The 14,267-nt window shown below is 40.4% G+C and overlaps 1 protein-coding gene across 1 annotated transcript in view; it reads left to right on the forward strand.

The window, feature by feature from the left end:
• MROH2B (maestro heat like repeat family member 2B) overlaps positions 1-14,267 on the forward strand; it is a gene marked incomplete at both ends in the record, with an annotated part of 66,156 nt that overhangs the window by 22,429 nt on the left and 29,460 nt on the right. The window contains 10 exons of the mRNA XM_080933634.1: positions 510-632; positions 2,163-2,276; positions 3,378-3,534; positions 3,689-3,729; positions 4,592-4,733; positions 5,615-5,658; positions 7,671-7,778; positions 9,834-9,950; positions 12,374-12,481; positions 12,951-13,103. Coding sequence (XP_080789760.1) covers positions 510-632; positions 2,163-2,276; positions 3,378-3,534; positions 3,689-3,729; positions 4,592-4,733; positions 5,615-5,658; positions 7,671-7,778; positions 9,834-9,950; positions 12,374-12,481; positions 12,951-13,103 — 1,107 coding nt within the window. The remainder of the gene's footprint in view (positions 1-509; positions 633-2,162; positions 2,277-3,377; positions 3,535-3,688; positions 3,730-4,591; positions 4,734-5,614; positions 5,659-7,670; positions 7,779-9,833; positions 9,951-12,373; positions 12,482-12,950; positions 13,104-14,267) is intronic.

Below are 14,267 nucleotides of genomic sequence, written 5' to 3' on the forward strand. Positions count from 1 at the left end.
TAACAATGAAAAGGGAGCCCATACGTATGAAGCAAAGCATGGAGAGATGTATGAGAGGGTTCGAGGGAATAGGGGAATGATGTGATTGTACTATAATTTCAAAAATAAATATTTATTTAAAAATAACGCATATTTTTCCAAAACTAAGCCATGGGTCTTTTTCTCGGCATACATATCTTATTTTTCAACCTGAGGCCATCAAGAATAAGTGTTATAATTAGGAGATTGCCTGACATTTCCTGCATCCTGTTATTCAAGTTTTTCATTTTATAAAAGTTATAATAAAAAAAATAAATGATTATTTTAATTTTCATTTAGAACAATAGTTTGGAACTCATGAAAAGAACAAATTTCTCCCTACGAGATTCTGGAATAAATTACAATTGAGTAAAAATGTATAGTTTTTAAGTTCCCACCTTTGAATGGTTATGAAGTTGACAGGTATGTGGAAGGGTCACCCTCTCCTCTGTGAAGCATAAGTCATTTTAAATAAATTACTCTTCCTTCAGGTGAGGAAGTCCACCCTTCTCCTCATCCAAACCATGTGTGAAAAGGGATACGTAGAAGCTCGGGAAGGATGGCCCTTGATTGATTATATCTTCTCCCAGTATGCCATATCCAACAAGAACCTGGTATGAGCAAGCTACAGTTTTGATTGTAATAGTCTTTCAAGTTGCAGTTGACTCAATGGGCCTCAAAAAAAAAAAAATGATTGCATACCACAAATCAAGTGACAATTCTAGGTTTTCATTAGGTGATATTGTTCTATGTTTTATTAAAGAACCTTCCATTAATACTATTACTATATATTCAGCTAATGAATTTCAGATTTTAAAATATTTCTCTGATTATATCCAAAACCATATACCATAACAATACTGGAAAAAAGAATGACAAAGGATTCCTTAAGGTGAGGAAAATATATTATTTACTTCTGTATTCTCAATGCCTGATAAGTATTTAAGAAATTTATGCTCAATAAACAATTATGCAAATTAATGTTAATGTCAATCAGCCAGCTAATTTGGAAGGAGCAATCTTGTAGACCCCACCTCTGGATGAAGAGCTACACACAATAAATGCTAGATGGGAAGAGAATTAGTCTTCCCCAGTGCTAATCATCCTAATTGGTTATCCAATACAAAAGTCAGCTCTTAAGTTATATAAATTCAGCAAAAATGTGCAATATTATATTTATATTCAGTATGTATATATGTATGTAATGTATGTATGTAACAAGAATAATTTTTTTAAAAAACACAATTTGAGGGAAAGTTTTTTTTTTCTACAAAAAAAAAAAAAAAATGATTGCACCCAAGTACCACCTCTGTCTTACAATTTTATTATTTCTCTAACCCCCTGGTTCTCTCCGGTCCCTTTCCTTATTGTTAATGTCATTTTTCACTTCAAACAAATGCACACCAGGATAAGTCAGTTTTCTCTGAGGAAGCAACATAGCCTCCAAGGCTTCAGATAAGGGAAGCTAGAAAATTTTCAATGGCTTTAGACATAAATTCAGACTACAGTGGTGACTTAGTTTATTTGAGTCACAGATGCAAAAATACCTTGAGCTGGGCATCTCCTAAACAATATTTAAGATTCTGTGTCTAATGAGATGTACTTCCTCCCACACAGTGCCTTCATTTCCAGTCTTGGTACAGGGACTGGCTGAAGGAAGGGACTTCCACAAAACTCCCATTCAAGCACTTGCCTACAACCTAACCACCATCAGAGTACCACCATTATTGACATTGTCACTTTGAGGTTTAAGATTTCAACATTTAAATCTGTAAGAAAAAAAGCATTCAAGCTGTAGCCACTAAGACTAGCTTTTCATCAAGGAGTGTGTGCGAGATCTCAGGCATTTTAGAAAGACAGTCACAACTGAAATTGTAATCCATTCCACTGGCAAACAGTGATTTGCATTTTCTTCCCTAGAGAAAATGGCAAAAGACTAGAGGACAGAGAAATGGACAGCATCCAAGAGATCCTCAGAACCCTTCTTTTGGTGTTTTATCCAATCATGTATCTTCTAGTCCATTTCTCCAATGATTGCTATTAGAAATTCACATGAGCCCTTAGGTTAATATTAATGTCTTCTGTCCAGAGTCTGAAAACACACCAAAGTAAGGTTAAAGGAAACTGTTTAACATTTCTTAAAGGAGAAACCAACTAAATCTAACTCCCAAGAAAATGAAAATGGGGAAAAGTCTGTTCAAGAGACAAGCCTTGAGGTCTTAAAATCCTTGGACCCACTGGTGATTGGGATGCCCCAGGTAAGGGACTTTCTTTTCTTGTTGTTTATTTTTTTTCCAATAATTTACTTTTTTAAAATTTCACTTTACATCCTGATTGCAGCCCCACCTCCTTCCTTTCTTTCCAGTCTCACCCTTAAAACTTTCTTCCCCTATGACTCTCCCTCTTCACCTCAGAGAAGGGGGAGCCACCTGTGGGAACCACCACACCCTGAGACATCTAATCCCAGTAGGACTAAGAACATCCTCTACCACTTCAGGTAGGGGAAGGGGATCCAATGGCTGGGAACCGAGCCTGAGAAAGCCCCTACTCAGTAAGGGACTTTCATTGCCACTTAAGTTTACTGTGATCACCTGTCTGGGGACCACTTGGGGTTAAAGGCATGAGTTCCCATAGGTATAGCCTTAGCTTTTTTGATACTCTGTAAGAATTTCAGTTTGATGCTCAGTACACAGCTGAGAGAGGTTTCTCAAAGCCAGATAAACTCTATATTTAAGGCAATGGGTATGGCTTATGTGTAGAGAGTACATTTCAGTTCATAGGGATTCTAACATATAACTTCTGTTCTTATCTTAACCTACCTAGAAATATTGCAAAACAGAAAAGAGCAGTGTTAGTGTGCCCAGGCTCAGGGATCATTAAAGACAAAGTTAATCTAAACTTCGAGGCAAGGATTCTAAAAAACTATTTTTCTTGAGCAAAATAGCCTGAAAGCAAATTTTGATGACTCAAAGGCATTGTTATAACCAGGATACAATCAGTAGAACCTCCCCCTCCAATTGCAGTGAATCTGGGGCTTCATCTAGGCTGGTGTATAGTTCTTGAGTTATTTAGAATATTTGTTTCAAAAGTATATTTCAAAGCTGTAAACTTAATAAATCAGCATATCAGAGTTTGCAACTGAAAAAATTGCCAGTATTTCATGTGCACACTAACGTTTGAAACCTTCTGATTTCAAACTCTCCAACACGAGTGCATAGACATGTTTACTTCTCTTTGACATGACCAGAAAACTGAAATAATGACACACAATGGGGAAGACTCTAAAACAAAGGAGGCAACAAAAGAGGATGCCAGGAAGTATGGAAAATGAGAAGTGACACTTTCCATGTTTTCCACAGGTGCTGTGGCCTCGAATCCTGACGTTCGTGGTACCAGAGGAATACACAGGGACACTGGACTACCTGTTTAACATCATCCGAATTCTGATCATGGCCGAAGAGAAAAAGAAACGTGATATACAGGAGTCGACAGCGCTTGTCATCTCTACAGGAGCTGGTTCGTACATCCACAAACAAAGCAAAGCTTTTCTGTCCTGAGAGAGTCATTCCAGAATGGCTACCAACCACACTCTGAGCTCACACCCAAGCCCAATATAAATTTCTCTGCCCCACCCCCCGCAGGGATGATGAGAATTGCTTTCTCTTTCCAGTGAAACTTCCTTCACCTCAGCAGCTGCTGGCACGACTTCTGGTGAGTGACAAAGAACCAAGACAGGATCAATTTAAGCTGATAACATGGACAGTTCAGGTGCAAATAAAATTCCGAGGAAAAGATGCCTAAAGACACACTGAGAGGAAATATGATTCTCTACTACTGCTGATGGCATTATGAAAACCTAATTCTAATCTTCTGAAACTCTTACCAAACGTAGTTGAAAATAAACATGGGATGCAGGTTCAGATCCAAGATGAAGCCCCCAAAATTAAAATTAAAATAATCATGTACTGATATGCATGAGAATCTCATGCCTAAGTACCGTCAATCAAATCCCATCAAACAATGTGGACTTCTTCATATCTGCCCATGTACATATCTCTCATTCAAACAACAGTTTACATGTCCTTGTTTAATTTACAAGCATATCCAAATGTTGATTCTTTCCATTAATTTTCCTGTTCCTGTTTCATATATTTTTTCACCTTTATTCTCAGGCACAAAAGAGAGAAAGAGAAAGAGGGAGGGAGGGAGGGAAGGAGGGAAGGAGGGATAGGAGAGGGAGAGAGAAAAGGGGGAGGGAGGGAGGGACAGAGGGAAGAAGGGAGAGAGAGGGAGGGAGGGAGGAAGGGAGAGGAAGAGAGGGAGAGAGGGAGGAAGGGAGGAAGGGAGAGGGAGAGAGGGAGAGAGGGAGGAAGGGAGAGGGAGAAAGAGAGAGAGAGAGGGAGGGGGAGAGATGAAAGAATTGTCTATATATTAACTTTGTCCTTGAATAAGAAGAGACTTAGGATATTTGCTAAAAGACCATCTAATTTAATGAGAGAAGACCATAATAACAAAGCAAAGGTGGGCCTGTCACACACATTCTCACTTGATTATTCCCTGCTCTGCCTTGTAGGTAATATCTATGCTGGCCAGTTTAGGGCAGTTGTGTGGGGCCGGCGCAATAGGTCTTCTGAAAATAATGCCTGAGATAATCCATCCTAAACTGGTAGAGATGTGGAAAACACGCTTGCCTGCTCTCCTGCAGCCTCTGGAAGGTATGAGAGAGTGCAACTGTATCTTTATGCTAGGAGGCAAGACCACAGAGAAATGATGCCCCATTTGTCCATAACCCCACAAGGCAAGACTGCTCATTTTAGGCAGTTAAGGCAATGAACCTGACAGGTGAGGTTCCCTACCATCTGGCTCTCAACAGCTTATGGTCATGGGTCAGGGTGGCAGCTTCACGGGAACTTTTCCTTTTGCTCTGATTTTTTCCCCTCATATAGAAGCATTTTTCTTAGCTGTTATCTAAGAGCTTGCTGCTGCATGCGTCTAATCCTAATCATTGAGATGGGGAAACAATCTTATTCAACGTCATTCTCAGATACATAATGAAGGTTGAGGCCAGGTTGGACCATTGATTTTAAAGGGGCAGGGGAGGGGAGAGACTGGGTGATGTCTTGGTAGGTAAACGCATTTGTCACCAAACCTGACAGCCTGTGTTGGGTCTCCAGGGCCTTGTATGGTATAAGATAAACAGTCCCTGAAAGTTGTCCTCTGACCTCCATATGTGTGTGGTAGTATGTGTGCATTAGGGGCTTGTGGAGGGTGTGCACATACTAGTGCACACATACGTTAAAGCTTTCCAAAGCAAACTGAAAAAAAAAAAAAACATTATTCATGTGAAAATATGCATTACAAAATGTGTTCATTTCAGTCATTAATTCTAAAAATAGCAAAACAATAACAGATGTTATTATAGATAAAGACTGTTTGACAAGAAATTTAAAGTTGCCAAAACAGTAAATTTCATCTCAAACCACTCATCCTGAACTAAGAAAAAGCTTGAGTTAAAATGCCCTTATCCTCTGGATGTTGAGTCAGAGAGAACTGAAGCTGGCTGATTTGCAGTTACTACATCCATTTCCTTCTCTAGGAAAGAATGCCAGCGTTGTGCTATGGGAAACCATGTTGTTACAGGTAAGAGTGGGAAATATTCTACTGTTGAGTAGCAAGCAGGTAAGGGGGAATCCTCAAGAACTACTGATGATGGAGGGTAAATGAGTTCATTATCCCTCTCCTTATTAACAGCAAAAGAATGCATCGCAAAGAGAGTGAAGTGTGTTGTCTGGGAAAATGACTAGCGAGTTAAAATCATCTTTTAAATCTTCCTTAAGACGCGTAATGGGAACAGTCGTTGTTCTTCAGTATGACTGTGTTAACGAAAGTTGTGATGGCTGTACTTAGTATCTTTCTCTTTTATAAATCTTGACTTTTCAAGGATTTTTATCCCCTTCATTCCTTTGTAATTCACAAAACACAGATTAATGTGCATCCCATGTCTGTGCTCCAAAATGAAACACTTTCTGCCTGTTTCTAGTTTTCCTCGCCCACCCCTGGTTTCTAAAACCCAAAGGGCCCCTGCTGAATTCTTTCTCCAGAAAACAGTCTCTTCTGTAGCCACGAAGCTCCTCAGACTTTGATTACAGGCAGCAGTGAACAAGTGTCTGCCATTTCAGGAAGCCACGGGCAGGGGAGAAGCTCAGAGGTGGGAGGGGTTTGTTTGTTTGTTTGTTTGTCTGTTTGTCTGTTTGTTTGTCTGTTTGTGTTTTTTTTATTCTGTGTGGCAGTTTTCCCACCATAATCTGCCTACATAAGAATTTCCTGTGGCTTCTTGAGATTGCCACTTCCCGGGCTAGCAGAATAGCTCAGCCAATCAGAGAGCTTGTTCCCAGGGCTGGAGTTCCATCCCCGTTTCTCTATGGGGGAAGAAGACAAGCAACTCCCACAAACTGCCCGTACACCTCCACACATGCACCAATAAGTAAATAAATAAATGTTTGGATTATTTTTTTGTTGCAAACGTGTTTGTTTTCAGAGGGTCCCCCGCTTTACTTCCTCTGCCTCTTTTCAACGCATCTTCCAAAATCAGCATTTGTTTCTTTTAGATAAAAAGTTTGCACTAGAAGATCTGAAAGTGATAGCCCTGCTCAGCTGGTCCTCGGTTCTTATATTCCTGCTTTGCTTAGATCATCCTTCCTGTCTCAAAATCCCCACCGTGCATTTACCAGCTACTGTTTTTAAAATAGCTTTTTTTATTAAAAAGAAAATGGGAAAATTCTTTTTTTTTCTAGAAGGAAGCATTCAGAGCAGTTCCTTTCCTTCTTCCAGTCTTGAGTATGCAGCTAATCTTTTTTCAAAGTGGAGTAACATATGTTCTCTCCTCAAAGTTTCAAGAGTATTTTGTTTCTTTTCTTTAAGAGGCCCACTAGCTGAGCTCTGGTTTGAAAAGTGCGTACCATCTTTTCATGGGCCTTTGACATTAAGTGTTCTTTTCTAAGCTTAAAGAAGAGGGAATGTAAGAGAAATAATACATTTTAGAAATTCTAAAAGTGTTTTGTCCCCCAATGAGACAAAAAATTCCTTTTAAGACACCATCCCAGGAAGCAATACAAAGATTCAGGAGTCTCCCCTATGATTCTCTTTGGGAACATCTGGTAAGATCAGAAGATCTACTTAGAAAAGGAAAGTTTGCAGAAATGCACCTGTGCCTCTGTTTGGTTCTTAAAGACATTTTTATTCCCTCTTTGAAAGCTCTTTCTCTCTCTCTATCTCTTGCTCTCATATTTCATAAGCAATAAGGTACACAAACATTGACTAATGGAGTTTCCAACTCTATCAAAACTTGGAAAATGTTAACCAAAATTTGTTCCTGGTTGTATTCTATTTTAATCTTTGTGTAAGTTTTGTTTAAGAGAAGAAAGGAAGGTACTTATGTAATCTGTACATCTGTATATTTTAGTCTTAATAGGAACTTAGAACACATCGGTAGTTTAAAAATTAACAAAGGGGAAGGTTTCAAAATAACAAGTTATTTAATGAGAAAACAATAATCCCAGTTATATATACATTTATACTTTAGAAAGTGAGGAAAATGCAGGAAAGTCCCCAAAATAGTCAAATGCACATCTACTTTCTACTTCCTGCAACAGTTGCTTAAGGAATCTTTATGGAAAATCAGTGATGTGGCCTGGACCAGCCAATTGAGTCGGGATTTCAGCCTACAAATGGACAGTTACTCCAACAGCTCGATGGAAAAGGTTGGTTTTCCAACAAAGGGAATTTGGCATTCACCTTATGATTTAAAATGGCTGCTCAACCTCTTTCTTGTCTTCAGTACATCCCAAACAAGAAAAGAATGATTAGAGAACTCTCAGGTCCCTTGCTGAGTGTTGAGTACTTCCTTCTCTTCATCAAAAATGTAGACAAACATGCCTACAGGTGCTCATCCATCTTTAAAGACAATTGGCATACAATAGGTATGCCATGGTCAAAATCCGGAAATCTCCTCTAAAAAAGAAAGAATAGACACAGAAAGGCAAATCTCAGCACCGGTTAAATGCCAGTGTGTGCTTTGATTTTCATTATGTTGTTAGGAGCTGGGCAGGGAGACACAACAGTAAAATTCAGCAAGGTTAGAGGCAAGAGGTTTTTCAAAATCTAATTCTTGAGTTCAGTTGTGTCCTGTCCATAGCCCTCAGCCATGTAAGGGTTTCATTCTAAGTGGAATTTTAATCCAGGGTCTGCAGTGTACTCCTAATGTATCCTGGAAAAAAACTATTTAAATCTCTGACTCTCAGAGTATTCATGGTTTAATATATGTCAGGGGTTTCAACAGATGCAGAAGCAGGGCCTTAAGCAAAGCAACCAGTGCAACATGTGTGCTGGGTATAAAAGCAGCTTTGATCATGGTCATCACTGGCTTAAAATCTTTTATAAATTCTAGTTTTCTGTAAAAGTATTTCTTAAGTTTTGCAATTTCTAATACCATATTCAATAATTAATTATTATTCATTATTAAACATCAATTCTTCTATAAAATTGCCCAAATTCTTTGCCCTGATTCACTCTGATTTGGTTCTGGGACAGCCAGGGCTGATACACAGAGTAGCCATGTCTTGGGGGGGGGAAGATGGGGGGCTTTGTGAGCAGTGCCCTGTGCTCTCGATGTCATATCACTGATCCAGGACTTTCCAAACCTACAATACTGCTCCAAGAGAATAACCTTCTGAAGAGGCAGACAAGTTTTGAAGGGTTGTTAAAAAATATCTATGGCTTTACTCTGTAGCTCAAGCTAACTCAGAACTTCATATCTCAGGTTCTCAGGGTCTCAGTTAGGAGGCATGAGCTGCCATGTCTGGAGAGACAACAATTTAAGCGGTGAAATCTCACAGTTGTTTAATCCTTACACTGAAAACAAGTAAAGTTAAAGTGTACCAGTTCATTTTTACTCTATAACAAGCAACCATGTGGTCTTAAATAATAGCCACTCAACTCCTTCTACAGTCCTGTACTTTCACAGTTGTCTCAGAACTGAGCTAGGCTTGGCTTTCAGTTTTTGCAATCAGGCTTGTAGCATGGAGTTTGATCCACACATCATAATCTTAGTTAGGACAGCTTATGTCTACTCCATGTGGCCTCAGACTCATTTCTAATTGGTTAGCTTATGCTTGACCTTATATGGTAATAACATTCAAGGTCTTCCTTGGCCATGGCAGGGAAAGATAGTTAAAAATTTCAGGATGGAGGAGGGAGGTATCCAGAAGCTCCACCCCTAGCTGGAAGCTACTATCAGATATCTACTGAGGAAGGGAGATAGACTTTTCTTTGGTTGGGGTTGGAGGAAGCCATTGATAGATTACTCACACCCCAGTGAAGGACCCCCATACACAAGCTCATATGGTCACTTATTTAAAGGAATTTAAAGCACTAGATTTAAAGGAATGGGAAGTAAGTAGATGGGAGAGATGTTAGAGGAACTAAGGAGAGTTGGAAAGGGGGAGTGGGGAATGGATACGACCAAGATGCCTTGTGTACATGTATAAGTTTTCTAAAAGAAGATATAGAGAATGAAGTTATTAGGAAAGTACTCAGAAGGTGTGCAGGGAGCTCCAGTGAAGAGAGAGCATGAAGGAAATGCTCTCGAGGAGAAAGTGTTTGGGGTATACAGATATTAGGCAATTATAAGTTAAGGCCTCTGGGAGTTTTGTTTGGTTTTTTTTTTTTTCATTTTTTATGACTACTTCAACTCCTCCCCTTTTCATTAATCTTTCTTTCCTAACTTTTGAATCCTCCTGCTCATCTTTGTCTTCCAGAAATTTCTTTGGAAAGCCTTGGGAACTACCTTAGCGTCCTGCCAAGACAGAGACTTTGTGAGCTCACAAATCAATGAGTTCCTGGTTACTCCCAGCCAGCTGGGGGACCAAAGACAGGTGGGATCCCTTGCAAGTTCTCTCTTCTGGTGCTAGCTTTCAATCCTATCCACAAAACCTTGGAACAGTCCTGGTATGTCTTACTAACCAAAATTATTCACTAGTAGAAAAGTCCAAAAATTTTCTTACCAGAAAAAAAAAATTTCCCTGTTCAAATGTCAGTGCCTCACTTCTTTTTGCCAAGTGTGTAAAAATACTGAAGAATTCATTTCAAATATTGTTGCTCTGTGATGGATCTTGCCAGTGGTTTCTTGGAATCCAAGGATGACCACCAAGATCATTAAATTTTCAAACTGAGAGTGACCTCAATGGTCATCTATTGTGAATATGAGCATGAACCTAAGAGATTCGGGGGAGTATTTTTATTCACTCCCTACTTAGCCTAGGATGTGCCACTATGGCAGAAGGGAGAGGGTTATATTTAAAAATGGAGTTGGGGAAGCTTCCTGTTAGGAACTGCTAATAGAAAAACCTTGTAGTATCTTGGTAACATCTTTCCCCAGAAGTTCTGGGATGCTTAACGCTTCTTTCTCTCACAGTAAATAGGAGAAACCACTAAACTTCATTGAGTGTATGAGACTGCTTCTGGGCCACAGTTCTCCCTTGTCAGCTTGTGTGCTCAGCAATCTCTCTGGGGGATGTTTCTAATACCACTTCCCCATCATACTGTCCCTTTCCATTCAGCTACAGACTAGGTAGCAACATAACTCTGTATCCAGTTTAAGCATCCACTAAGGCTCTCATTCAAGCTCTTGGGGTTTCACAAACTATGAGAAAGCATGGCATGCCTCTGAGCTTTTCAGGGACCTTGTTTACTTTTCCTGAAGTTAGTGAGTGTTCCGTTCATTCCAGCCAGTTAGGGACACCGTGTAGGTGAATCATGCGCAAACACATGACATGGTGAGACCAAGTCCTTCCATCTTTGCACTTCCCAAGCATGATTAGTGACCAAGCAATGCTAGACTGCCAACCTCGGTGCTATGTAGTTTAGGTTCCTCCAAAGTCAAACTGAGGAGAAAGGAACACACAACACGCAGAGTCCACAGTTGATCATAGACTTTACTGAGCCTTTCTAGATGGGAGGAACTTGAGAGAAATGGAGAAAGAATACTAAACAAAAGCTTTGAGACATCTCTTTCGATTTGAGGGAGCCCCACCAAGGCCAAACCATAGGTGTGCCCTTCTCCTGGTTTCCTCCCTTGTTCTGGAGTGTTTCAGCACTGAATAAACTGAGAGTCCATTTGTCCAGGAACCAGCTTTTGGCGGGCTGAAATGGAGGGTGAATTGGATGAGAAAAGGCACAGTGTCACGGGGCAAGTGTCACAAATAGTCTATAAGAGCCAAAGAAATGTGTATCGTGGGGTGGTGACTGAAACCACAAGCTGTCAAAGGAGTATGCCAACTGCCTACCACTCTATTAACCCGTGTCTCCAAACTAAAAACAGTTCCCTAGTTAGAAATGAAATGTGACAGCAACCATGAAACAAACTGCCATCAATGAGCTGTGACAAGATTCTTGTAAGAATCATAAGGAAAGTCCTATGGCGACATCTACAGTGGGCAAGCAAGTTAGGAGGACCTGTGTCATTAGAATAAGATACCATCATCTCTCAAGAACCAGCCCTCAAGAATTAAACCACCTCGGATATCAGATATGAGGCCATTTCAATAGAGTATTGGCTACTCAATTTTTTTCAATAAACATGTGAGTTTTAGGTGTTTTACACACACACACACACACACACACACACACACACACACACACACATACAGAGGAATGCAACTGTAGGTATTTAGGACAACAAAACTTCAGTAATGGTTGCAACATCCCACAGTGTAGAATATGGATCAGAGCTTCACGCCGTACCGTTTAAATACATGTGTTTCTTATCTGTCGATTAGGAATAAAAGTAAAAGAAAAATTGGTGGTGCTTCCAAATTCTTGAGGATCACCTATAGACTTTGAGGTGCGCTGACATTTTTGCTCACTCCCTCGGCTCTCCTTGGAGGATATAGGCCTTTGCAGTTACTTTGTGTTTGAAGCTCTCTTTTATAGGAATCCCAGAAACTCACATTTTCACTGTTCAGGGCTCTGCTTCTGCTTAACTTTACTGTGTTTTCACAAGAATGTCTACATACCCTACTCATATTAGATTTTTCCAAGTATTCACCAGCCACTGCCTCCTCCTTCTCCTGATCTCTGTAGCATTAGCCATGCCCTGGTACACAGTAGTGTTCCCCTGTTGCCTCAGAGCACTCTAACTGCCTGTGAACGCCATAGGAATAGGGATATCAGGGTGCCCCGTTCAACCCTGTATCCCCAGTAACCAGGAAAGTGTCTGGCACACAGTGGTAAGTATTCAGAAAGTATTTACTGAAAACATGATTACACTCAAAAAAAAATCTGTTCCTTCTGATTTTAGGGAACAACATCTATTTTAGGATTCTGTGCCGAGAACCACTTGGATGTTGTTTTAAATGTTCTTAAGACATTCCAAGATAAGGAGAAATTTTTTGTCAATCGATGTAAGGTAAAGGAATAATTTTCTCTGAAGTCCATAATTTCCTCAGAGGCAAACAATACTTATTTCTTCGATGAATATCTGTCCTCTACTCTATTCTTACCCCTTGTCCTCAAGCCTTCGCCTTAACCTTGCAGGACTGCCAGCTGTGTAGCTGAGGAGTCTACTCCATTTTCCTTGGCACTAGTACTAACCAAGAAAGCCGAAGCATGCCTGTATTTGTCCTACCACAGCTTCAGTGATGTATACACCACTTCCCTGAGGGAGGGGTGGGATATATACTCATTTTAAAAAGCTTCATGTCCCCTAACACAGTCTTTCCTGGTGGCATTTGTACAAGCAAGAGCATTTGTTTTAGAATCACTGTAATCTTGGAAATCCAGTTATCTAACCCTTGTGGTGGTCTACCGGGATTAAGACAAAATATGAGGAAAAAGACTCCTTCGCATGATTCATATCTCTCTTCTATTGTCTTCAGGGTATTTTTTCTGGGAAAAAGAGCCTGACCAAGACTGACCTCATCTTGATCTACGGAGCTGTGGCCCTCCATGCCCCCAAGCAGCAACTTCTAGCCAGGCTTGATCAAGACATCGTGGGTCAAATCCTGCTTCTCTATGGGCAATGTTGCCAGGTAACCCCCGTCACAGGACTGCCTCTATTTGCAGATTGGGGCTGTCATATCTCACAAAGGCTCAACTCTTAGGACCACCATCCAGGCCAGAGGAATACAAACCAAATAAATAAGATGTAGCATGTTAGAGGACACATATGAACAGAGACATCATTTTGCGGAATAAGGCTAAATGTTTTATTTTATTTTCTGAGTCTTTGAGCACAACATGTCCTTTGTCTCTCCAAATGCCTTCCCATGCCAGATGTACCCATGGTTAAATCAACCTTCTTTGCATATAAACAACTGCCCCACACCACTATATGTCCACTGGCTTATCACTTCCCTGGTGTATTAATCTTCCAAGTATAACTCAGTGTCAACTATTTAACCTCTCGTTGGTCACCCATGACATTAAATAATGAGCACTATACATCTACTTTTAAGGTGACCAAAATATGCCATTTGTCAAGCTACTCAACCTGCCTCATCTTGTACCATTGCTTCCTCCGCACTCAGTCCAGGCATCATGACCTCCTTGACCCTTTTCCATGCCATGACAGCCATCAGACTGAGTCCCAATACATCTGATCCTTCCCCCACAGCACTTTCTTTGTTTCAACTATGAACTGCTTTGTACCTGTTACCACTTCAAAGCCTCTTTGCAAGCCGTGGTCAAGCTGCCCCAGCCCCGAAGAGTCAGTCTCCAAGGGGTTGAACTCAAAGTTGAGCTTTGCAATGTGGGTCTCTAGAAAGGTTGGTTAAGTAGGTCACAAAAGGAGTCTGCAAACCTGCAGACTTACAAGGTTTGTGAGTGACCCTTATCTGAAAGCAGGTGCGAGGGCATCTCCCTGATTGTTCTCACATTTGCTTCTGCCTTCCACTGCAGGTCCTCTTGCTCTTAGGATCTGACAGAATTTTGCATTGCTGTGAACAAAATACTTCACAGTAAAGTAACATAAGGGAGTGAAATTTTAAGCTGGCTCGTGGATTCAGAAAGCTCTCTCCGTGGTTGCTTGGCCCCCATATGCTTGGGTTGACTATTATGGTAGCAGAAGGTTCCCCATGGCACACAAAAAGGATGGGGAAGGATAAGAAAAAGCTGAAAACAAGATATACCCTGTCTCTTGAGCTCAGCCTCACCTTTTGATGTTTCCAGAACTTCTCGAAATGGTATCATTATCT

This window comes from Micromys minutus, assembly GCF_963924665.1.
Source record: "Micromys minutus genome assembly, chromosome: 20".
Lineage (NCBI taxonomy): Eukaryota > Metazoa > Chordata > Mammalia > Rodentia > Muridae > Micromys > Micromys minutus.